The sequence below is a fragment of the Crinia signifera genome, chromosome 1, assembly GCF_055691185.1.
Source record: "Crinia signifera chromosome 1, ASM5569118v1, whole genome shotgun sequence".
NCBI classification, from domain to species: Eukaryota; Metazoa; Chordata; class Amphibia; order Anura; family Myobatrachidae; genus Crinia; species Crinia signifera.
The window spans coordinates 336,718,618-336,745,115 of NC_139217.1; the positions used below are offsets into that span (position 1 = coordinate 336,718,618).

Genomic DNA, 26,498 nt, shown 5'->3' on the forward strand with positions numbered 1-26,498 from the left:
TAATATACAAATAACACTCACTTTACATGTTTTGTCATTTCCATTACATATTGCAGCTCACATTTACTAGTAAAAGGTTTTAATCACACTTTTGGTAAAAAGTATTGGTGAACATTGGAACCGTTCTAACCTACTTAATAGATTTCCTTTTTGGTGCTTAAAGCTGGGTACACAGTAGCTGATTATCATTTAATGGTATGCACGATAAAGTTATCAATATCAAATCATCTGTAAATGCATTGAAATCCTGACTATAGGATAAAGATCGCATGTTCCACTGAATGATATATTTAACAATATCTAAGGCACTATAGCGTTTTCTCAGGGAGTTCCTACTAGTTCAAGGAAAATGATTTAAAATAGTTCATAAACAATATCTGCTAATGTATTCCCAGCTTTAAAGATGGTTTCATCACAGCTTTTGTGTTAAGAGAAAACATCAAGGTACAATTAGTGACGACACTTAAGCGCCATTCATTTATTTTTCTGGTACTTGTGTAATATCTGGGCGCCCGATTTTTCCATTGTATTGCATCGCATGCAATATAGTGGCATACAATTCATGCGATGCGAATTTTCATTGTAAAGACCCAATTTTTAATTGTATAGTCACCCATGGGTGATTTCATACCCCCACTATCCAAGTACGCATGGAGTTGATCTTATATAGTGTGGCGAGCGCAGTGAGCCACCGAGCCAGAAGTGTGGCGAGCGCACACAGAATACATGTAAAGTAATCCGCGTCCCCGCGTAGGGCTCGCTGCGCTTGCCTCCCTTCGGGCTCGGTGGCTCCCTGCGCTCGCCACACTATATAAAATCAACTCCATGCGTAGTTGGATAGTGGGGTTATGAAAAATTTAAAATTGGGTCTTTACAATGAAAAATCGCATCGCATCGTATGCCTTAAGTAGTGGCATGTGATGAAAATCGGGCGCCCAGATAATACACAAGTACCATTTTTCTAATTCTAAATTTGTGTAGTTTGGAAACCCCTACTCTTCTTAGGCCATTACAGTGTGCACTTGGTGCCAGCCATACAGATAATGTAAGTCAGGGGATAGAGATCATAATCTCCACTGGGACAGGGACCGAGGACTAAATATTCTCTGTAAAATTGCAGTGTAATATGTGCGCTATTAATAACGTAACCAAATTAATATGGTTTTCACAATCAGTGTTAGATCACAGAACTTGCATAAGCTATGAGTGAGGGATGGAGTATGGCTGCTTTGCTTCTGCCACCTATTGACACAAATATGAAATAACATTCCTAAGAAGAAGAAAAAACCCTAAAACTTAAAAAATGGTGTTGTCCTTTGTAACAGCCTATAATATAAGTATAGATCGCAGCCAGGCTTCTGACCCAGGATACTGTTGTGGCAGGCCAGGTCCTGGCTTGGTGTGAAAGTGTTTGCCAGTGTTGTATGTCCCATAATGTTATCAATGGGGAGTAATGTGTACAGATCACATCATCTGAAGTTATGTTCGAGTCAAGGCTTTATGAATATGGAATACTACAAAACACAGTAAATTGAATAAATGTATTTAATAAAGTTTATATACACATCATCAAAATAGTGCTATCCACATTTTAGTAGTCTCCTGCCATTCATACCATGTGTCCCAAAGTTCAGTGGCAGAATTATCTACAGTACAAGGCCTCCCGGTGGTGCTCCCACCTTGTAGAGGCACAACAAAGAAACAACTCAAAGGGAACTTTTATGCAAGTCAAAACTCTTATGAGTGAAGTTATCTGTTTCTAAAGGTACTGTAGCACATTTAGCTTTAGATACTGAACAGGTAGAGGTTAAGCACTGCATTCTCCCATACACAGTAAGGCACCCATTCCAGAGTGAACTGGAGCAATTGACGTAAATGCAACAGCAGTTTATCCACCAGCCGATATCACTCAAGATCTTTTCTTCATCTTCCCTTTCTTAAGGCCATTGCTTTTACCCCTGCCGAATGCTGATTTCTTCATCTCATGTACCCTCTGCCTTGTTTTGTTCTTTAGTTTCTTTAAACCACCTTTCTGTAAGAATTGCTGTTTTTCCCTTGCTTTCCTCTGTTTAAGGATCTGCTGCTTGCTGCGCAGCTCAGAGCGGGGCTTGCGAGCGGGCCCAGTGGTTTCAGGGCGAGGCGTTCCTCGAGAGCCGCTGCGTCCACCTGTCAGGAAGCAGATGAGATTACATTATTAGCATTATACATTTCGGTCTTTAGTTTTGCTTCTTAACCACCTATTGGGCAGAAAGTTTCCAGCTTTACATGCAATTCCTCTGTTTCATGGCCACTAACAAAGCTCAGTTATAGGGATGTACATCAGACGGTCATCATTATTTTTCACAATAAACTAGAAAGCTTCAGTAAGAAATCAGTCTTCCATCCTTATGGGAATCAGCCCATAGATGTATGGCCCACATAACTACAGTGATATCATATTTAAATTTTATTTTCTTATATCCAGTGTCTTTCCTTTTCCCGGACACATTTGGTGTGACCATGTCAGAGACTCCTGATGGAAACCAATATTACAGTAGTTAGAGGACTCTAGGTCCCAACATCCATGGCCCCACTTTGCCGGCTACCGCATCCATAATAATCGCATATGCACCAACACATGCAATCATTAATGCAAAAGGACAGCTCTTGCAATAAGAGCTGTCCTTTGCTATATAGAGTGACTGCACCAGCCACAGAGCATGCTGGGAGGGATTCCTGACTGGTCCCTCTGACAGCACTGCTGAGAGAATGCCATAGGCTTCTATAGGTTTTCTTCCTGCATTTTCGTGTTAGTGCGTCCCTCCCGACAACACCCAGCCACCCGGCTAGTGAACAGCAGAGACGGGCAAACATAAAATGATCACCCAAACCCCCCCCCGTGGGTGCCGGAAGGCAGTCAAACTTCTTAAAATTTCCTTTAACTGCAAGTTTCGTTCAGTAAAAAATAAAAAATAAAGTTAAGAATTGCATGTACTACTGAATCAGGTTTACATGGCTTTTATTTACAGAATTTGCTAAAAAAAAAATTGGCCACCTTTTAATAACATTTCTGGTAAAAGAATTAACTAGTTAAGTGGTTCAGGTGTGGCCCTTTAAACACTAGGTTTATGCTCGATATTTAAAAAGGTAAATGTTTTACTAGCAAGACACGGGAATAAGCAGCATCGGTTTTACAACCAGGAGCTTAACAAACCCCTACACTTCGCAGGAAAAAGTGAAGTAGCTTGGCTGCTACAGTGTGCTGAAGAGGAAGAAAAACACAAATAAGTAAATAGGAGAATTTTCTGCTTGAACACTTGATTATTACCATGGTAATTTATAGAGGTTTACATCTCCTTGAACACTGGTGAGCATACTGGCCTATTCATATTCTGAATTAATCACCGTTTCCAATAATTAACATTTGTTGTCATTGATATGATGCGTAACATAGAAGTGTGCACAACAGGAACATGAAATAATTCCAGCGCATTCTAATATGCATACCATTCACAAGCATTTCCATGAATTGTAATGGATGCAGCAGTGATCACTGTGTCATGCTGGACTTCACAGTACTGCTGACTGACTACCTGAAACTGGTTTTGAGGTGTATGTATATGCCGAATTAGGCAATCAGAGGTCAGGGTCCCGGCCCGAACACTGAGGCACTAATCGGTCACTACAGTATTTAAATGACAATATATCTGCTGGATTTTCATTTGTATAAACCAACTATTCTGTGAAGAGAAACGTTTAGACACAGACATTCATGAAATACTATGCACAATACACACCTCTCCCTTTCCTGTTTGGCCTTCCTGGTTGACTTTCTTCATCTTCTTCAGAGTCTTGATCATCAATTTTATATTTTTTCTTCCAGTCCTCATATCTAGGTTGAGTAAAGGAATACAACAGGCTGCTGTATGTTTCTAACCCACTATAGTTACAAAGTACAGCTGCTGCTAGGTGTCACAAAATCACTGCTTGGCAGACCACAGGGCGGAGGAATGTAGTTCAAACAGAAGGAAAAGCAACAAGTTGTCATAAGAGAATACAGATGGAGCCGCTCTCATCAGCGAGGCTCCCGGGGCTACTGTGTTGTGTGTGGCATAAAGTGTGAGGAAATATTAAATAACAATATTGGCGTTGTCTGGAGATCCTTCACCTGATCTGACTCCCTTCTTCTGTCCTCCACAGGTAACTTGGATTCATAATCCTAACATCCCTGCATAGTGACATTTTCTGCTGTAACAAACCCTGCTGGTAACTTACATAGTTACATAATAGTTAAGGCTGAAAAAAAGACTTGCGTCCATGGAGTTCAACCTCTAGCGAGTGTGATCTATTAGCTTCATCCCTTGTTATACGTAGTGTATTCTGATATCTTTAAAGACAGATTATGATTATTTTTTGTACCCCTGGATGTTTTTAACCAATAGATTTGGCTGCCCTGACGGTAAAAAAAAAAGTTTCCTTTTTAGAGAATTAAATCTTTTTTCCTAAACTCATGCCCACGTGTCCTAAAGTTCTTCTTTTCAGTAAAAAGGGCACCTGATAGTTCCTTATATTGGCCCCTGATATATTTGTACATGTTAAGCATGTTACTCTTCTCTAGAGTAAACAATCCTGATTTGATCAATCTGTCCTCATTGTGTAAATTCTCCATTCCCGTTACTAATTTTGTCGCTCTTCTCTGGATTTTTTTCAGTTCTATGAACTTGGATGCATACTCCTAACATCCCTGCGTTGTGATTTTTTTCCTGCCGTAAAAAACCCAGCTGGTAACTTGGATTCATACTCCTAACATCCCTGCATAGTGAATAACTTACATTTGTACACTTGCACATCCCTACCAGTTAGACAGATATGGCGTGCTGGCGGCAGAGGGGAGAGCGGCCCCCTCTGTATTGCGGATCACTTTGGAGTGGTGGACACCCCTATACAAGTGAAATCTGCTCCTGCAGCAGACATCTGAAGGTATAAAATAGGTAGAGGGACACTGATTAGATCACTTGACCTGATCACTGCTGTGCAAGATTGCAGTGCCCTGCAATCAGATATCTGCCGTCCACACACCGTAAAATCCCACCCCATCACACACCCGCTGCCCTCTGTGAAAACTCCTGTGCAGGTCTGCATTTTTTTCCCTGTAACTCCCAGAAAACAGCTGGTTGCCACCCACAAACTGCGATCCAGATGCAAAGCAGCTATCAGGTCTGATAACCCCCTATATCATTAACGATGCATGCTCCCGCAAGATGGTAGCAACGTCCTCGTCCGTCTGTACATGCAGGACATTACTAGTGACAGCCATGCTGCGGAACATCTCTCCTAGGCTTTTGACAAGTATATGTCCCTCTAGACAAAAAGGATACATATTTTTCTTATAGGAACTGCTAATGAGTCGTCCGCTCTCTGTCCTTATTTTCTTCTTATCCTGATGTCCTCCTGCTCCAACAAACTTCTTTTTCTTACGATCCCTAAAAATGTAAGAAATTATTCCTTTAGAACTCACATGGATCTTTTTATATTTGAAGAAAGGGCAGCAAGTGCCAATTTTTCCCATCCCCACAACAAACTCACCATTTCAGGACGTGCTTGGTTTTGGAGAGCTGCTCAGTCTGGTCTCCCAACAGGTCCAGCACTGCCCCCGCTGCTGCCTGTTCGAAACTGCTGCCTGCAACGCTCAGCCTGGAAGATACATATTATTACCAAAATATAGCTACTGCATATTAAGCGGCTTGAGCAGCCATTAGATCAGAAACGCTTTTCGATAAAGGAGCTAAAAACTAAAACCATCAGAAAATCTTTAGCGGGTTTGTCACTGTATAATTTCAAAACACATATGACTTTTGTATATCTTTTCTGTCTGTCCCTACTTTTTTTTTTTTTTTTTGAGGGGGAGGGGGGTTTGAAAATATTCCAAAACAAAACATTAAAACTGCAACAAAAACAATATCTGAAGTCAAAAAGTTCAAACTCATCCACTATTATGAATTTCTCCTTTCTTTTAAGACTTCCTCGGTTTTATAAAAAAAAAAAAAACAAAAAAAAAAAACAGTATTCCCTTAGATAATTTATTAGTGTTTCACATTGCCGAACATGCCCTCATTCATGCTGCCTTACCCCCTTTCACTGTCAAAGTCCTTTGGTCTGTATGGGATATAAAATTCTGGATCCTGAGCAGTTCCTTCTTTCTTCTTCCTGAATTTGTCCTGGTCTGTGTCTGTCCTTTTCCTCTTTCCAACTATTTGTGAGAAGACTCCCTGATAGAAGATGAAATGGAAACTCAGGTTCTGCATTTCTGAGGAATATACTCACACAGAAGGTATCCGAGTTATGTCCGTTACCTCCATGTCTTCTTCATCTTGGCAGGACGGGAGACTGGATATTGCACTAGGCTGAGACTGTGCCACACTGCTGGCTTTGTCATCCTGCAATCGCTGGAACTTTGTTATGAGTTTAAAATCACGATTCCGTTTGGCTCGCATGACTTCACTTGCAGGCGTCTTGTTAGTAGCATTGATCTCAAATATGGTCTGGGGGAGGATAACAAGAATTAATCTTTCCTATACAGACACTACAGCTGGGGGACTACACATTTTTGGTCAACTTTTATAAAGGAAACTAGCCTAAAAATAGTAAAGGTTTGGAGCCAGCCCATCTATGTGCAGTAAGAGCATATAGCATGGAATAGCAAAAAAACTGTTCTGTCATTCGGTGTACATGGCAAGTAACAGCAAGCCACACTGTTAGCCATGCTCGTGCATGTAAAAAATGATCAATGTTTTGGTATTAAACATTAATATGCATGCAGAAAACTAACTACATGGGTTTATGATTGCAGCAGAGTAGTCAGTGTTACATCTGTAAGGATAACAGAGGGGACATCATACAACATACTTACCGCTTTAGATTTGTAAGATTTAATACTGTCCACAAACTTCAACCTCTGCATTTCCTCTCCACCAAGACGGAACCCTGAGAATAAAACAAGTACAATAAGCATCAATAAAGCCTTTCATCAGGAATGATCAGGGAATACAGGATAATCAAATGGGTGTTCCATCCAAGCCGTAGGAGGCAGGGCACTTTGATATGGAGGAGAAAATGAATACATTTAGAGAAGAGATGTGGAGGTTCGGTTTTACTAGATTCTCAAAAAGGTATCTTATTGGCTATCCAAAACATGTGACAGCCAATAGCCAATAAGATCCCGCTTTGAGAACAGAGTGAAACCGATCTGGTGAGAGGAGTACTGGGAGTATATTGTGGGCTCCCCCAGAGTTGCCACTTTATATGCTTGATTTCAGCAGATACAGCTGTATATTTTGTACAGAGCCTACTGGACACTGTGCAGACTGCGTAGTATTGGCGGATCATCTTCTGATGTATGCCCTAAGTCCTTGATGGCTAACCTTCATGCTCTGCTACAGTTTTGCTATTTGGCCATGCTAAAACTGATGCAGGGCATGCTGGGATGTGTAGTTCAACAACAGCTGGAGTGTCAAGGTTAGCCATCAAGGCCCTAAGTGTTCTGCACCAGCCGCTGACTTCTGGCATATACTTAAGACGGTGCCCTCGGGTTTACACTTTTTGGGAGGAAGTGACCAAATGTATACGGAATAGTGGTACTCAAATTCCACTAGTGAATCCATGGCTCTGTTTGGTTTGGTGCTCCAGGATTCTCTCCCCCCTACACGTTTTTATGTCAACAACCTCTTTACCTTGCTGGGTATGTATTGCCTGAACTTGGATGGTCGGAGTGCCCCGTCCTTTGTTGCTTGGATGGCACTAGTTAACTCTACTCTTTCCCACGAAAGATTTATGTGAACCAATATTTCCTTGAGCATAGTAGCCAGGATTAGTTATCCTATTTATCTGGCTGTGGTCATGGGATTCTTTACATAGATTGTAAGCATGCGAGCAGGGCCCTCCTACCTGTCGGTTTGTTTCATAACTTGTTTCCAATTGTGAAGCACAACGGAATATGCTGCGCTATATAAGAAACTGAATAAATAAATGTCTTGGGTCGTCTCCTTCTGCTGTTTTATTGTATTTCACTTGGTATGTTCCTTTGCTCCTTGCTGTATTATGTTTTTGTTACTTTTCTTCTTATCCTACTTTGCATAAATGCCCGCTCTGAATTCTAGTAGCACTGATAGGGGTATTGTAACAAGGCACAGCACTTAATATTGCCTCTCAGAACTTAAGGTCATGGATTCAACTCCAACCTTGGACCATCAGTGTAGAATGGATATACCAGGGGTGGGCAATAAGCGGCCCTCTAGCTGTTGATGAACTACATATCCCAGCATGCCTTGCCTTAGTTTTGCTATTTGGCCATCCTGAAACAGATGAAAGGCATGCTGGGATGTGTAGTTCATAAACAGCTGGAGGGCTGCTTATTCCCCACCCCTGGCATATACTGTATTAACCCAGTGCTTGCATAGGTTTTGATCGGCTGCCGTTTGCCTCCCATACACCAAAAACAAACCATTTCATTGGCTTCTGCGGAAGTTACTCCTAAAAAGGTTGATCTTACTATCAGTAGCCAGAAACAGCTGCATAAGAAACAAAAGGATTTCTCAGTTAGCCTCCAGTGGTGACCATAGTAAGATCTAGAACTAGACTGGAGATTAGCCCGTTGGTGACTAAATGTACAGACTCTCCCTGCTACCAAAAGTGCAGCCTCAAGCCAGTAAATCAATGATGGTGGTAATAATATACAATAAAAATGAAAGGAATGAAAAACTACAGAATAAATGTTACTAGGGATGGAGACTTAAGAAACAAGTTGTTAAGAGCATGTAGAAGCATGGATTTAACAGCGGCTTAAATCAGTAGTTCAAACAGAGCTAGTAATACTCACAGAAGAGAGGGTGGACTCCCAGGAGGGTATAATTGCTATCTCTAACTCGTTTTATGGACTCCGGCGCTGGTGCTGGTCTTGACTTGCAGTACTGTTTGTAAGCATTCTCAGCCACTCGGTGCAGGTTTTGCAGATCCAGGGATCTCTCACGGTCTGTGATTAGCAAAGCATCTTCATCATCTATCAAACTCTGTGGTACTCGCCCCATAACTCCATCTGTTTCTGGATCTGTACAAAAAGGTGACAAACCAGATAATGAGCTCTGCCTCCTTTATCCTTCCTTCCTGAAATTACTTGAACCATCTCTGTACCTGTACTTGTCTGTGGATCTCCTGCCAGTTTCAGGGGCCTCCCAAGAAATAAGTGAAGATCATACACGTAGGGTATTTCATCTGGAGCAACAAGAGAATAAGCTGTGCCACTCCGACCAGCTCTTGCCACACGACCTGATTTGTGGAGAAAGCGCAAGAGTCAAAATGCAGTAAAATCAAATTAGACGAAAACGAAGCACAGAAACCTTTGTTTCTTACCGACGCGATGCAGAAAAAGCTTGGCTTTGGGAGGAAAGCTATAGTTGATGACATTGTCCAACATAGGTATGTCAATACCACGAGCAGCAACATCAGTGACCAGAAGTGCACGTACTTTTCCATGCAGAAACAAGCCCAGGTTTATTTTCCGGGCGGTTTGATCCAGAGCACTGTATATGTGTGCACAGGGAATACCCTGCATGTCCAGCAACTGGGCAGAAAGAAGGGAAGGAATAAAAACAACATGTATTTTCTAATCAGTGCAGAAAATAGTCCTAGATCATCTATCGGATTAGGCAGCATTGCTAAATACACTAGATCTATTGAAAACAACAATTTAATAAAAGACACTTATTTCATAGACCTGAGCCCATTCTCACCTCTTTTAGATATTCTGCATGGTGTTTGGTGGCTACAAAGATGACGGTTTGTTCCTGAGGCTTCGCAATGCAGCGAAGGAGATGGAGGAGAACAGCAGGTTTGTCCTCTGCCCGCACGTGGAAAAACGATAGCTAATATGGGAGACAAAAGTTATCAGAGCCGAATCTGGCATAGATATGGGGTACTCTAATCCCTCCCTCCTCCTCCACACACACACACACGTACGTGATCATTACACTACTTTACCTTCAACTGTTCACTTAGCTTGGAGTCAACATCTAAACGGACGAGCACTGGCTCAGTGAGACCTACGGTAAGCAAGAAAAGAAAGGTGTAAGACAAGATACATTACATAAGGGAGCACAGTAAGATAATACCGTATTTTGTGAGAAAAAAAAAACAATTTCAACTAAAGCTTATTCTCTTCAACAACTCACCAGCCCGGGCAAACTCCAACAGCATCTTGGGAAGGGTGGCGGAGAACAGTAAAGTCTGACGAGTTTCTGGAAGTCTAGCAAGAATTTCCTGCAGCTGCTCGGCAAAGCCCATCTCAAACAGCCTGTTGCAAAGAGAACGGAGGATGCATTAAGCAAGAGTCTAAAGTTCACCATTGGTGTGGGTCACTGGTAGCAGAATACATACACCAAAAATTACAGACCTGTCGGCTTCATCAAAAACGACATATTCAACACTACGCAGCTTAAGGTTCATTTCAACTGCTACATGCATCAGACGGCCAGGGGTGCCAATGATTCTGCAGGAACACAGAGTATATGTTATAGATGTACACAAGTAAATATGAATATCAAATAGCATGACAAAATGATACAGCCAGTATGAAGCAAAGGTAAATAAAATGCTCACATATCAGGGTTTTCATGAAGAGCAGCAAATTGATCTTCCATCCTACAGTAAAAATAAATAAAACAAACATGATAGCTTGGGTGAGAAATGTTCTGATGGTCACAGACTGAGGAGGGGGGATATAATATAGATGTAAAAATGGCAAAAAATCAAGCCGCTTTAGAATCGCTACTTGCGATAATTCTCCAGAGTAGGTGAAGAGCTAAATCCAACAAAGAGATGAAAAGTTGAGGAGAATGCCTATTTCGGGTAAAAATGCCAGGACTTGGTCACTCACCAAGAGGTGCCTTTAATTGAGCTAAATATATACTAAAAACTATTTGCATGTACCCCAAATTTTATGAGGGCATTTATTTTACGCAAACATTTCCCCGTCTAATATAATTCTATACGGTTAGCCTTTTATTTTTTAGGTTAAGCCTGCACCCGTTTCACCTGCACTTTTTGCTGGTTAATACATCAAAAGGTCACTAAATTTTGAAATAAGATAGGTAAAGAAATGAGCGTGTGCATGACCGAGATAACTAGATGGCCACTGGTGCAGTCACCACTGATGGGGATACTGCAACCAGCCATCGATCGTGACGAATTATGTTATAAATAACCATCAATAGTTTTAGCTATCGATGGTTCTCCATTTGCTTTGACTGACTGGCCCATGGACCAATCAGAATGTGGGGGCGTGGCTTCATAGTTGTGTCCTGGAAACTTGGGAAACCATCTGGTTCTCCCCCATTAACAGCAAAAGTATTTGACATTGGCCATAAACCATCGATGATTTCAAATCATCAATGGTCGATGGACATCCCTAGCGATGACTTGACCCACAATGGATGTTCGAGTTATCACCACTAACAGGATATCCCCGAGTCACACCAATTTATTTTTTTGAATAATAATAATGGCACCATCCTGCATGGAAACTTTTGTTGATGCATATAAAATAGCAGATAAAGGCACAGATTTTTAAAATGATTGCAACACTGGTCAAGTGTAAACGAAAAAAAAAAAAAAATCTATCTATATATATGTCTTCATTGCTGTTAGAAGTAATTTATGGTTTTATACATCATTATAGTAATGCTGGGCGATAGATATCTATATGAAAATATAACACACACAGCCAATGGCAAAGTTAGCTATTTACCTGTCTCCACCCAAGATGAGAGCTGTCTTCAAACCAGTAAACTTTCCCAGCTAGCAGAAGACAAAGTGAGAATTATACTATACATACTCGATCGAGTAAAACAGGAAATCAAATTCAGGAGAAACAGAATTGTGTGCCATACCTCTTTAGTGAATTTCAGTGTCTGCAGCGAAAGTTCTCTGGTAGGTGATAAAATGAGCCCACGAACGCCAGTCTGTGCACTGTGAGCCTTTAGCTTTTCAAACATAGGGATGAGGAAACAAGCAGTCTTACCGCTGCCCGTTCTAGCCATAGCTACCACATCTTTGCCATCCAGAATGACAGGGATTACCTAATGTGAAGATAGGACATCAAATATAGGAGACACAGGAACAGACAGACAATGCTTCTCTATGTGTAATGTCTGAGGTAGCCTCACCTTTCTCTGAATAGGTGTTGGTACTTTATAACCTTTCTTCATCACTCCTTTATAGACAGGATAACTGAGACCTGGTAATAGTATAGAAATAAAGGGATGCATATGAGCCAAAGAGTCCCAATCTTATCTATTTAAAAAAAATTATGTATAGGATATATATCAAATGCCTGAAGTAAAAGTTTTCTATTAATTGGGGAGTAACTCCTGTTGGAATGACAAATCAGTGCGTAACGAGACATTTTGGTGCCTGGAAGAGAATGGGTGCCCCCATATTCAAAACAGAAAAGGCGTGCAAGCTAATAAATGGGCACGGCAACAGAATTGTACCAATTCAGATTACACTGCACAATAGTACCCCTTATACACGATACACCTGACCACACAGTCCGTAATACACATTACACTGCAAGTAGTTCTCTATAAGGGCGGGATGCACTAAAGTGAAAATGCGCATTTTCACATGCACTAAAGCTCCTCCACCAGGGTACCACTACAGGGGTATCACCAGAAAGAGATGACCATACCCTATGGGCTTCTCTATGCAGCGCTGTGCGAGTGATCAGTCATGGATCCCTCCCAGCATGCAGCGCGGCCAGCACCTGCCCTCTGCACATATGGTCCCAGGTCTGAGACCCGGAAATCCAGCACTGGAGCCGCATTGCAAAGGATAACTTTTATCACAGGAGCTGCCCTTTGCGTTAAAATCGCATATGCAATTATGAATGCGGTAGCCGGCAAAGTGGAACAGCGGTTGTTAGAGCATCCTGCCCAATATGTTATGCACATTGTGAAACAGTAGAGTCTCTTGTAAACATTATACCACAGTAAAGCCCAGCCTGTAGTAATGCTATATAACGTATGGCTTACTTGAAGTAAACCCGTGCAAACACAAGCAGGGCATATAAACCACATAAATAAGGCCCTGACTGGAATCAAACTCATGATACCTGTGCAGAGTCATTGAAGCTAAACACTGTGCCACCGAGCTGCTGTTTTGTACCCAAGATTTTAATAACAAACCCTGAGGCAGTATTATCATTTGTAAATTATACTTTTATGTAATCATTACATTTGAACTATGTAATAGTTCCCATAACTACCCATACAGGTGAACGATTGCGTCTTCAGTTCCCACTTACAGAACCTATAGGTTACTGGTTCTTTATTGAGAATGCTTGCTAAGCATTTTATTGTAACTCAAATACGGAAGTGATATGGAATAAAAGTACATAGAAATTAAAATAAAAGGATTCATGAATTTACCAATCCCAGAAATCAGCAGGTGCTGGCTGTAGACCCCATCATCATGGCCCAACTGTACATACATAGACTGTGTATTCATAAACACACATACACTTTACTTACATAGACAACAGGGAACCACCCACACCATAGAGACGCAGGCAGCATACACAAGGAGCCACTCTCTCCTACCTGCTTCCTCCATCCCTGGAGCTCTGAGGACATCAGCCTGACACTGAACCCAGGAACAAAGTTCCCCTCACCCCATGCACCAATCATTTCGGACAACTCTATCAGGGAACACAGCACACGGACACACATCACTACCCCTGGGCGCCCGACGCTTGCAAGCAACTTCACTTCCTCTTGCCCCTGGCTGGATACAGAGCAGTACAGTAGCCTCCTCATGCTAGCAACCTGGCAAGGTGGAGGTCTGGAGATTGCCAGGAAGAAGCCTGGAGCAACTTGGGAACATCTTAGCAGGTGCCCAGTAAATAGAAATGGTCGCCGCACCTCGAGCACCACCCTATTAACAGCACTGACAAACCAAATAATTTGATAGCTGAATAATTATGCTTTACATGAGTATATATACGTATATAGCACAGACCTCGAATGGTGGTATAAGTGAGTGCTGGAATAGACCTTTCATGTGTGCATTCTACAGCAAGGATGAATGTCCACACCTGGAAACAGTGTTTTATCTTCTATACACACATAACATACCCATTGACTGGAAGCCCCCAGACTTCTTTTTCTTCTTGTTCTGTGCTCGGACCAACTGTCTGGTGTCCAGTTCTGTGTCTGAACCAACATCGGCAGTAGGAAATGATGGCAGATGCTCCAGGGGGAAGAAAAAAACAATATTAATTTACTTATCCATGTTTACAGAAAAGCTATCAGATGTTCATGGTGTAACAAGAATACAATAAATCAATAAAAGTCCCTCATGATTTCAAGACAGGACATATAGAAAGGCCATAACTGTTACAGAGTATACTATTAATAGGTTTAATTTATGAGACCCCACACTGTCTTCAGTACACTGCTAGAGCAGGAGGGTACTAGAAAATAGAAGCAAAGAATTTGATAGCAGAAAACCATTTGGTCCATCTAGTCTATACTAGACTGAAAGAGCAGTCGGAGTTGGCACTAGGGACCTTCAAATGAAACATAATGGGGTTATCCATATGTTCAATGAATGGTCTCTCTTGGGGCTTAAAACTGTACAGCTGCAAGGTCAAATGCAAAAAGAGGCATCTATAGGGGATAAACGCCTCCTACATGCATTTGCAAAATCCAACTTTGAAGAAACTCAGGGAGCCCGAGTTGTGCTCCCAACACCCTGTGCAGTGACCTAAATCATGCATAAGGGTGTAAGTACTTATGGACCCTCTCCCGAAGGAGATGGGCCCCGTTACTCCCCTAACCCCTCTCAGCCATAAGGCCCAAGAGGGGAAAATAGGGATCGGTGGGTCCTCCTCGCTGAGCTTAGAGAGAGACCCTCTTCCCTCAATCCCCAAAAGGGTTAGGGCGGGTGGGTTCTCCGCACCGAAGTTTGGAGAGACCCTTGGTAGGCTTCCCTCCACCTTGTGGCTCAGGTCGCCTTCGGGGACTGCAGCTCTCCCCAAAAGGAGAGAGCTTTGGTACATGGGGGAGTGGGTAGCCTATAAAGGTCACACACAGCCCATAAAAAAAGTGACACACTAACGAAAAAAACAGAAAACGTGAAAAGTGACAAACATGAGAGAGGGAAAATAAATAAATAATATAGAGACCCCAGCCAGAAGGCCGGGGTGGGGGTGTGAAAAATTGTCCTACCCCAGCCAAAAGGCCTAGGGTGAGGACGTGCAGCGCTTACCTAAAGGGAGAATGCGCAGTGCAAGTGCCATACTAGTGCATCGTCACCACTGCAGTGTTCTGGCACCCCTGAATTTCCCCAAGGGCACAGTGCAGCCTCGGGCTCAAGGCAGCCAGACAATCAGCATCCGACTAAGCTTTTCTCCATTCCTACCTAGGGCAATTTCCAACCCCTGGTATGGGAATGGGTATTCCACTGGGCTTTTCCATTGACTCCCTTGAGGGTTGATGGCCCCTCGGAAGAGCAATCTACTCAGTCCGAGTGTCTCTCGCATTCCAAGGTTAAAGTACTCAGCCAGACTTTTCACTGCCCCGAGCATAAGGAGTCCCATACCCTCCGCCCATTGGAGCAATTACTAAGTCCAGCCTTTCTCTATTCTTCTGCCAAGGGTCGGTCCATACCCACTGATAAGAACAGATACTACACTTGATCTTAGCAAAAAGGTAGGAGTAGTGAGATCCAAGTGCTGCATCTGCGACATCTGCATAATGTTTTTAGGCACCTTTCAGTCTGTGGAAGCAAATTCTTATTCATCAGACTGATGGGGTCGACTGGGACCAGTAAGTCTGCGTCCTACAATGCATACCCTGGACTGGACACTGTTCCAGTTTTGAAAAACAGTGCCAGCTGCGGGGGACCGGGTTATGCGTGCAATATCACAGGACATGTTCTGCACCTGTGACAAATGACCATCAGATCTAAATTAGGCCCTAAAGCATGCATGTTCAAACAATGGCCCTCCAGCTGTTGTGAAACTACACATCCCATCATGCCTTGCCACAGTTTTGCTATTAGGGAATGCTAAAACTATGGCAAGGCATGCTGGGATGTGTAGTTTCACAACAGCTGGAGGGCCACAGTTTGGACAGGTCTAACCTAAAGGCTACAGGCAGTTTTAGGACAAGTGAGAGGCGGCATCCACTGATCGATGACATATTTTAGTATAGAAGAGACAGGTCCACGAAATGTCCTTTATGTTTCCCGTTGTCCGGACAGGGTGCTAATAAATGAGCCCCGGTATACAGTATGGGCCTGTCCCCTGGCGGCGGCTCATTGGCTCTCACCACTTCATCCTCCTCTGGGACCCCAGCGCTGACATCAAACTCCCCGGTGTCGCTGTCATCGCCCGCCTGGTCTTGCCGCGGTTTCCGTGTCCGAGATCCCTTGCGCTTCTTCTGAGCCATGGCTGCTGTCACTCAGCCGGCGGAATACACTGCTAGCTCGAGTCCAGTACAGGGCAGGCAGTCTTTACGTCTCCCTCTGAGCCCGCACACGTGTTCCCCGTACACCCGGAAGTGACGCCAACGTGAAACTCCCCGGACTGTACCAAGGTGGTCGCGGCGCGGGGGAAGTGCGCATACCGCCACTAGCCCCCGTTTCTGCCCTCCCGCTGCCAACCCCTTCTCCTCCGCTGTCCGTTGGCGGCCGCTTACAGCAAGACGGAGCCCTGGGAGGAGAACGGCTAGGCCCCGCACGGGGGAGCTGCGGTGCCTGATGAGCACTTGGATGATCCCAAGCTGCGGATGTTTGTAGCGTTGCTGCTATGGGAGCCCGGGCTACCGGAGGCAATACGGGGGGAGTTAAGGACGCTCCGGCCGCTTCCTGCTGTTAGTATTTATTCATGCGGCGCTCGTATACAGCTGTGAACAAGCGCAGAAGTAAGCATGACGGGGCAGTAGCGGCCTGTGGTAAGTGCTCCTCTGTCACACAGGGAGGTATGTGCGCCGACATTCATACAAAAGTGTGTTAGTAAACTGCAGCAATACTAACGGTGACCAGACCACGTATGAAAGAGATGGAGCGAGCCGTTGCCCATAGCAGCCAAATGCATGCTGTCATTTTGTAGTCCAACAAGCAAAGGATAGAGGTGGTGGTCTGGTGCATACCTCCCAACATGGCCCTCTCCAGGAGGGACACTGCTCTGCCTCTGGACTTTCCTCTTAATTTAGGATTGCCATCACCTGTGGTGAAGCATCTTTCTTATTAACCTGTTCAAAAACATTTGATGGCAATCGTATATTAACCCCTTGAGTGGTGGGTTTTGCTGTAGCAGGACCCACCACAGAAAGTTGAAAGCCCCCCTCCGCTCCGGCGTTAGTACGCCGGAGCTTCCCCGCTGCCTAAGCCACCTGTCACATTCAGCAGTGACGTCGGCGGCAGGCTGGGGGATGTTTGCGGCAGCTCAAGAGGACTCGGGTGCCTGAGCGCTCCCGAGTCCCCCCGAGCCTGCCGCCGACGTCACTGTAAAATGACTGACGGCTGGCGGGCGGGTCAGGGGAGCTCCGGCGTACCGATCGCCGGAGCAAAGGTGACGGGGGGCTCTAGAGGTGCTGTGCCAGTGGTGCACACCTGGACACCACTAGCGTGCACCTATTCTATATTAGTGGTATGTCAAGAAATTTTCCGGGACAGCCCGCTGCGGCAGCGCAGCTGAGCCCGGAAAATTTCCGGGCATACCACCCAAGGGGTTAAGAGGAAAGTCCAGAAGCAGAGCATTGTGTCCCTCCTGGCATGGGTCGTGTTGGGAGGTATTTTGGTGCATTGCTCACACTGCAAACCTCCTCCCAACATGACCCTCTCCAGGCGTGACACAATGCTCTGCTCCTGCACTTTCTTCTTGATGCTTGAGTACCTTCATCTGTGTTGAACAGGTTATTTAATAATATAGAATTTCGGGTACAATTGCGCAGGATTATGCCAAAGCAGCTAGGAACACCCAAAACAAGTTACACCAAAACTTGACATAAATATACAAGATACAAAAAATTATTGGAGTTCCGTGCGCTAGGGCAAAAAGTGTAAGTGTTGAAGCTTACACTTAGGTATATTAGACAAATAAGTCCACCATAAGTGATTCCATAAACTGATTCACTTACACTGAATATTATAGTATATAGTCCACAAACAATGGAATAAATCCTGATATGTCCAGCAAAAATTTATGATTCACTCCACTGTCTCTTGAACACCTTCTAGGAAGAGAGAAACATTGTGCAGACACCTTTTGTAAAGGGGGGGTACAATTTATTTAAACCGATGCACTCACAAAAGTAGGGTTACATATAGCATATCATCACCAGCCGGTGATAAAATAAGGGGACGATCTCACCCAACCGCGGATGGATTCACAACAATCGATTGGCAAAAAGCAAACGATGAGAAATGTGGTCAGCGGGTCAGAGATGTTCTCCCAAGTAGCGTGTGGTTCTTTTCTCCAGTCAGGGGTACGGTCTGCTCAATGCATTTCGGACCTTGTAGTCCTTCGTCAGGAGCATACCGTAGCCCCTGGCTGGAGCTGTTTAAATAGGCTGAAGGACGCGCGAAAAAGCAGGCATCCGGTGAATTTCGCCGGAACCGAAAGTGCGTCATACTTCCGTATTGCAGAAGCCTGCGTTCCATCAGACCCGGAAGCATGCGTTCCAAAGTGCCGAGGCTTGCGTTCCATAGGCACCGGAAGCATGTACTTCAGCGTGCCTGAATATAGATACTTGGAGGGTGAAAATTCCTGATCGCATTACCAGTAACATTGTTATGCATCAAACAACAATCACATATGGAATATGCTTGTATTGATCCAGTAACGGATACACAAAATCCTTTCTTCTTGTCTTTGAACGAATTAGTCCAAAAAAGGGGGTTAAAGTGCAAATGCTTAAAGGGACATATCCTTCCATTGCACTTCAATTCTCCCGATATAAGTCCATAGCAGCATTAAATAGAGTCCATATTTGTGAAGAAAAACAAAAATAAGAACATGTTTTTTATTCCTTCATGCAACTTATGTATTGTAATCATGATTGATTTTAACTTTTGTTCTTATTTTTGTTTTTCTTCACACATATGGACTCTATTTAATGCTGCTATGGACTTATATCGGGAGAATTGAAGTGCAATGGAAGGATATGTCCCTTTAAGCATTTGCACTTTAACCCCCTTTTTTGGACTAATTCGTTCAAAGACATGAAGAAAAAGGTTTTCGTGTATCCGTTACTGGATATGTGATTGTTGTTTGATGCATAACAATGTTACTGGTAATGCGATCAGGGATTTTCTCCCTCCAAGTATCTATATTCAGGCACGCTGAAGTACATGCTTCCGGTGCCTATGGAACGCAAGCCTCGGCACTTTGGAACGCATGCTTCCGGGTCTGATGGAACGTAGGCTTCTGCAATACGGAAGTATGACGCACTTCCGGTTCCGGCGAAATTCACCGGATGCCGGCTTTTTCGCGCGTCCTTCAGCCTATTTAAACAGCTCCAGCCAGGGGCTACGGTATGCTCCTGACGAAGGACTACAAGGTCCGAAATGCATTGAGCAGACCGTACCCCTGACTGGAGAAAAGAACCACACGCTACTTGGGAGAACATCTCTGACCCGCTGACCACATTTCTCATCGTTTGCTTTTTGCCAATCGATTGTTGTGAATCCATCTGCGGTTGGGTGAGATCGTCCCCTTCTTTTATCACCGGCTGGTGATGATATGCTATATGTAACCCTACTTTTGTGAGTGCATCGGTTTAAATAAATTGTACCCCCCTTTACAAAAGGTGTCTGCACGATGTTTCTCTCTTCCTAGAAGGTGTTTAAGAGACAGTGGAGTGAATCATAAATTTCTGCTGGACATATCAGGATTTATTCCATTGTTTGTGGACTATATACTATAATATTCAGTGTAAGTGAATCACTCAGTTTATGGAATCGCTTATGGTGGACTTATTTGTCTAATATACCTAAGTGTAAGCTTCAACACTTACACTTTTTGCCCTAGCGCACGGAACCCCAAGAATTTTTAGTATCAGGTTAATTAATAATAAAGGTGCTTCAACACAGGTGATGGCAGTCATACATTAAGAGGGAAGTGCAGGAGCAGAGCAGTGTCCCTCCTGGAGAGGGTCATGTTGGGAGGCATGACACCGGGCAATAATACATACATTTTATTAACCATCCTCAAATATAAGAAGCCTCCTCCGTTCATATCACCTTCTCTTTGCCAGCAGAAGCAGATAAGGGGAAGGTATGATGGCAGATAGCAGGGCAGTACTGGGTGTGTAAGGAAGGGGTTAAAGGGGAAGCAAAGCTGGTGTTAGGAAAGGTATAAGGTTAGATAGCAGCTGGGAAGGGGGGGTCAAGGAACACCAGAAACAGATCTTTGGATTTCGTGATTAGGATCACAATGCCGGGTCGGACCCGGGATCTTGACCCTGGGTCTGATGCTTTCACATTAAACCTATTACACATCAGGCGACCTGGGTTTACCCTTTCTTATAACCCAGGTCAAATTGTTGGGGTGGTCTACCTGGGTTATAAGCTTTGGTTCTTTCACAGGGGAACATGATACAGACTGAGTATTAAGCTGTCACTTAGTTCAGGTTAAGTACAATTACTTTCCCAATAAACTGTATTTGTTGGGACTTGTGCCTCCTTGTGTGTCTAATTATTACTTTGTATCCAAAGAACTTGGTTTTCACTGGGAACAGCAGGTAGAAATGCTGGGAAAAGCTTTTTTTTTAGAATCTCTGGTACATTCCTTTCAATGAAGGATCATGCACTTGGAGGGGTTTAAACTAGTATATTGGCCTTTAAAGACCTGTCTGATTTTCAGATATATTTCTCTTAAAAGTAATACTTTAAACTGTTTTAGGGGAAGTATGGTTAAAGGGCTCCAAGTACGCCTGAGTTAGGGGTGGGTTGTACAGGGTGAGGGGTTATGTGGGAGGTTGCTTTGGGCTTTTTGGGTGGTGTTCTTTATTATTGTTAGTGGGGATAGTGGGTTATTTAATACCCCTTTCACACTGCACTTGTAAAACGGTATATTGACGAGTCCTACACGTTTCAGAGCCATTTTTTATGCAGTGAGAATGGCTCTGAAACCGCATTTAGCAAAAAAAAAAAAACACATTACAGACCTGTGATAGGCTGTCCCCTGCATTCTGCCTTGAACCGTGTTGAGAGGATTAAAACGGGTTGACTGATGTGAATGGTATTTAAAACGGTAATCTACTGCAATGTCAAGGCTCAGACCCGTTTTAAATACCGTTTTTTAAAACGTTTCGGCAGTGTGAAAGTGGTACTAGTGTAGACAGTAGTGCTTTCGATTGTTGACTGATTTGTGCTGCAGCTCGATGGTGCTTAATGTTTCATCATGCGCCACGATTCTATATTTGTACCTCCTTAAACTTTACTGTTCCACGAGGACCCGGATGGCGCCTCCGGGTTATCGTCTACCGATCATTGTTCTGGAGGGTCAATATTCGCTTCATATATCCTTATATACATATGCGTGATTATGTATGGTCTAATATTTTCCTGTGTGTGGATATGTTATAATTCCTATACGTATCTAGCACTGCTGTCTGTTGTTTTGTTTGCTTTCTTTTGAAAGATCAATAAAAAATGACTCCGTTATAAAAAAAAAAAAAAAGCTATATTTTTGGGGTTTACTTCAAAGTGAGATCTACAGTATATTGCAGTGTAAAAAATAAAGCAGTCTGTATTTACCCTGCACAGAAACAAAATAACTCACCCAAATCTAAATCTCTGCACATCTGCAGTGCATATGGTTTTGTCCATTTGAGAAGGAATTTACCTTTGAGAGTGAACCAGAATAAGGGCCGTTGTTTCATGATACATATTTGCATTTGCAAACTCTGTTCTGATTAAATTGATCCCTCAGAGATATTTGGGGTATTGCTTTGAATCAGAATGCCCCCTTGCTGTCCAAGGCCTGGAATTTATAGTGTGTTCCAGGTTACTGGCCTAATTATCATATCTTTCATGGTTTGATTGCCAACACAATATAAATAAATAACTATTGGTGGTAATTGCTCTCATGTCTCATGTGGTGGACTGGAAACATTTCCCATTGTTCATGTATATGAGGGTAAAATAAAATGTGTTCGTTGACATGCATGATTTGTAAAGGGTGGATGTTTTTAAATATTGATCTGATTGTAATCTAATATGAATAATTTGTAGGTTTTCCTAGCCTGATGATCTTATTGATGTAGAAATGTCTCTGGACCTCTCCATTACGGGGCATCGCACCTTATATCCTCCAAAAAAGAACAGAAGTGCCTACAGATTTAAAGCTGCAGACTCCTTTGTCGATGAGACCCTTTTTAGCAGCTCTGGGGGGAAAGTAGATCCAGCTCTTCAGTGGACCACAGGCACTTCTGGCCAGGAACCCTACGTGCGGAGTCAAGAAGAAGACAAGGCAGCAAAAACCACTGGCTGGACTACCTGCACACCAACAGGGACACCACGGAAGAAAAGCCAATATAGGTAAGTTTTACCGCTGAGATGTACGTTGGAGAGAGATCAGAAGGCTACTTTCCACTGTACAGTATTATTATTATTATTATTATTATTATTATAATTTTATTTATAAGGCGCCACAAGTGTTTCGCAGCGCCGTACAAAGGAACAATTTCTGTGCCTTTGGTCAGAAAGTGCTTTAATATTGACTGCAATCAACTTGATAATGTCTCTAAATTAATTAAAATACTTAAAAGTATTAGAACACTAAAGGGGCATACACACCTAGAGATGTGTGCTGAACATTTTTGCTAAGCTATTTAGGGTAGGCGATTTCCCGTTGTCTAGATCGCCCATAGAGAGCCCATATACATGCAGTGATTTTGCAAAGCAATTTTACTTAAGAACAAAAAAAAAAAAAGGCAGGCTCGTGGTTCAGGATGATGTAGATCACTATCGCTTATTCTGTACACACAGAGATTTGCAGTCACTTGCTAAGCAATTTGACTAAATTTTGACTGCATGCACTGACTTAACTGGTGGGACCGCACATAGCCATCGCTTGGGGACATACACACAGAGCAACCTGTGCTTACTTTCTAAGTGATCTAGTCAGATCGCTTAGAAAAGAGCACAAAATTGCTCTGAGTGTATGTCATTTCTCTATTGCATCCTAGAAAATGATAGACAGAATATATTACCTCTTTTCATTTTTAGAAGCTTTAGTAAAATTTACTTGTGAGTGTGTAGAATGGATGACACTAGTGGCTACTGTACTATGCTAATCAAATAACTGGAGTGCATTGAAAAAAATGCACAAAGTGCATCTGAAATAGATGAATCATTTTTATAAAATGACAAATATTGCTATAATTAAGCCTTCGGTTTTTTGTGCTGTTACCTGCACTCTTAACTTTAACATTCTTAATTGTAATATATTTGGGACAGTAACAACAATGAAAATCCTGTCTGCTTGGATTTCTGTTTGGGGTACCTTTATAAGTGCCAGCTATAAGTTCCATATTTTTTACCCCTTGTTGCCTTTCCCATCAAAACAATTTTTGTTTGGATAAATGTTGAATATTGTCAAATGAAGAAATCCTGCTCCCTCCACCATATTGTCGGCAACAATGAACTTGCTGACTGACTTGCTTAGACTAAAGGTGCCCATACACTGCTCCGGTTTGGCCGGTTTTTATCTGATCCCAACTGATTGGAGGAAAACTGGCCAAATCGGAGGTGTATGACATCAGATTTGATCAGATGCGCATCGGATTCGATCCTGGAGATATTATGTGCAGCACATAAGGTAATTCGTGATCGGATCATTAGCGGCACATCACAGGTGCTTTTTAGCTCCTGAAATGTAACTGACACGTATAGCTTAAAGTGCAGGGAAGCTGTGGGCAGGAGAGGCACTCTCCCGGCTCTGCATCATCTGCTGCCGTACGGTGGCCGCCCGGGCAGGGAAAATTGGATCTCTCTCAGCCAATCAGCGGCCGACCATTTATTTGTATGGGAGATATGATAGCGGCGGTTGGGCAGATTTGAAAACTCTAATTTTTCAAATGTTATGCCCACCTGCCACTATCAAAGCTCCCATACAAATGAATGGGCGGCTGCTGAGTCGTTTTACATATGATTTATTGCATGCGTTAAATCATATGTAAACAAAATGGCACATCGAGTGCCAAATAGTATGAAGCTCTCCCGGGAAGCTTCAAAGGGAAATCTGGTCTGGCTTGTCCTTTGAACAAGTCGGACCTGTGTATCCAGATTCCACAGGCATATTCAATTGAAAGTGAGTTTGCTTTACTTCATGGATGAGTGCTTTGCGTTATTCAATTGGCCACGCTGTAAACATACAACTAAAGGAAATCTGATTTAACTATTGCTGCACAACTAGTGGCAGGCTCACCACATGCACAAACAGCCTTGCACTTAATTCGGAAAATGCAGTGTATCATGACTAAGCCCCAGACATTAGGGGCTAAATCATTTTGATTACTGGTAATGGGGTACATGTAATAAGGTCCAAGTTTGCCAAAACTGCAGGGATGTCTGTCAATGCTAGCCATATTTTTTAATTGTTAAACTGTTACATTGTTTTTGGCTGACATTCCAAACCTCTGACTAATGCAGACCCTATTACTCCATGTTATTTTTCTTATGCACTTCAACAATGAAAATGTAATTTGGTCCGTTTTTTCAATTCACAGGGAAACATTTTCTGTTTGTTTTTTCTGTCTTTAATGCTGTCATCAACTTTGTTTAGGGTCAAGAGCCGCTCTCCTTCTTATTGTGATGAGTCTTTGTTTGGGCCGAAGGTGGAGGACTGCAGTTGGGAAGCACCATGGGTAAAGAAAGAGGATACTATCAGGATACGTCCCCTTCTGTGGAGCCCACCTCCAATAGTACGCCCACAGAGTTCCAAGCCAATCGCTAAACAACTTCCGCTCCGAGCTGTACATCCTCCTGATTCCAGGACAAGTGTTCATGAAAAAAAAGGAAACTTTTGGAAGCCTCTAGAAAGTGATTCTGATTCAGGTGGGTGCCCTTCTTCAGCTGATCTACCTATCCATACAAAAGCTCGCTGGAGCTCGCCAAGGCAGGACACCGTACGATCTTCAAATTATTCTGGTAGATTGTCCTCGAGGAGAGGCTCCGTAACAGAAAGACCACCATGGAAATGATTAAGACTCTGGAACATGGGGGAAAAAAGGACATTTTGCAATGGGGCGAAGTTGTGTTTTCCCTAAGTGCACAGACATACTCTGGGGTTACCGTAACTAGTATCCAGAAGTACCTTTGCTGTTACCATGAAGTTAAAAAATAAAGTACTGCTTCATCAAGCTTCCTGCACTCTACAAGAATAGTTATACAATTCTAAACTTATATTGTTGATCAAATGATGCTAACCAGGGCTTTGGTATTTTCTTCTAATAGTTCATTTAAAACTGTTAGGGAAGATGTATCAAACCTTTTGGTGAAGTTATCCATAGGATCCAATCAGCTTCCTGCTGTTAGTTTATAGAATATAGCGGATATAAAGGATAGCTACAAAGTGATTGTTTGCAAAGATTATTTATTCTAGATCTGTGATGGCCAACCTGTGGCTCTTGAGCCTCATGCGGCTCTCCCTCTTGTAAAGTGCGGCTCCTGCTCCCACTGCTGCCTGCCGCCCACCGTCTGTCCTAGTCCCCTCTGCCGCCGGTTCCCTGAATCCCTTCTCCTTCTGAGGGGAGGAGAGCGCGCATTGCGCATCTCTCCTACCCCTTACTGTGCATCCTTGTGACTGGGCCATCCGCCAATCAGAGCTCGTGGGCCAGCGAGCTTTGATTGGTGGGCGGCCCAGTCACAGGGAAGTGAGGGGGAAGGAGACGCGCGGTGTGCTGTGCTCTCCTCCCATCGGTGACATGACAGGAGGACTGCAGGGGGGCACCAGACTGTCCTCTCCCCGCCTGGCAGCAGCAACAACTACGGTGAGTGCTGCTGCTGGGAAATTTGCACTGTGGGGGCATAGCAGTTTGTGGCACTGTGGGGGCATACCAGCTTTTTGGCACTGTGGGGGCATACACGGCACCGTTTTGTGCGTACCTGGCACCGTGGGGGGTATATGTGTATCTGGCACTATTGGGGGCATATGTATATATGGCACTGCACTATTGGAGGCATATTTGTATCACACCCACCCAAGGGGTCAAAATAGACTACGCCCGTTTTTTTGGCGCACGCATGATGTCGGCTCTTTAGCTTGACTACCGATATTTTTCGGCTCTTTACCTCAGACCGGTTAGCCACCCCTGTTCTAGATGAACAAAACTGCATGTTTATGTAGTAGCACCATTAGAAGAGCAAGGTACGTTTTTTTGCTCTTGGGATGCTATTACATATTCATATGTTAGCCGTTATACACACTGAAAATATTTTTTTATTTTAACATGGGT

The 26,498-nt window shown here is 43.3% G+C and overlaps 2 protein-coding genes across 2 annotated transcripts; one reads left to right on the plus strand and one right to left on the minus strand.

Moving 5' to 3' along the window:
• Positions 1-1,531: 1,531 nt before the first annotated feature.
• Positions 1,532-16,811, minus strand: DDX54 (DEAD-box helicase 54). Its single transcript, XM_083145556.1, has 20 exons — positions 16,362-16,811; positions 14,163-14,277; positions 12,195-12,265; positions 11,919-12,107; positions 11,777-11,826; positions 10,630-10,671; positions 10,424-10,519; positions 10,203-10,324; positions 10,012-10,073; positions 9,765-9,896; positions 9,385-9,595; positions 9,166-9,300; positions 8,855-9,082; positions 6,890-6,963; positions 6,333-6,521; positions 6,109-6,248; positions 5,566-5,673; positions 5,358-5,462; positions 3,777-3,871; positions 1,532-2,166 (listed from the first exon to the last, which is right to left on the minus strand). Exons 1-20 carry the CDS (start codon positions 16,479-16,481, stop codon positions 1,910-1,912), a joined length of 2,541 nt encoding a protein of 846 aa, XP_083001682.1. The 5' UTR covers positions 16,482-16,811; the 3' UTR covers positions 1,532-1,909.
• RITA1 (RBPJ interacting and tubulin associated 1) lies at positions 16,607-25,404 on the plus strand. Its single transcript, XM_083145580.1, has 3 exons — positions 16,607-16,985; positions 22,273-22,578; positions 24,827-25,404. Exons 2-3 carry the CDS (start codon positions 22,307-22,309, stop codon positions 25,242-25,244), a joined length of 690 nt encoding a protein of 229 aa, XP_083001706.1. The 5' UTR covers positions 16,607-16,985; positions 22,273-22,306; the 3' UTR covers positions 25,245-25,404.
• The last annotated feature ends 1,094 nt before the right edge of the window (positions 25,405-26,498 follow it).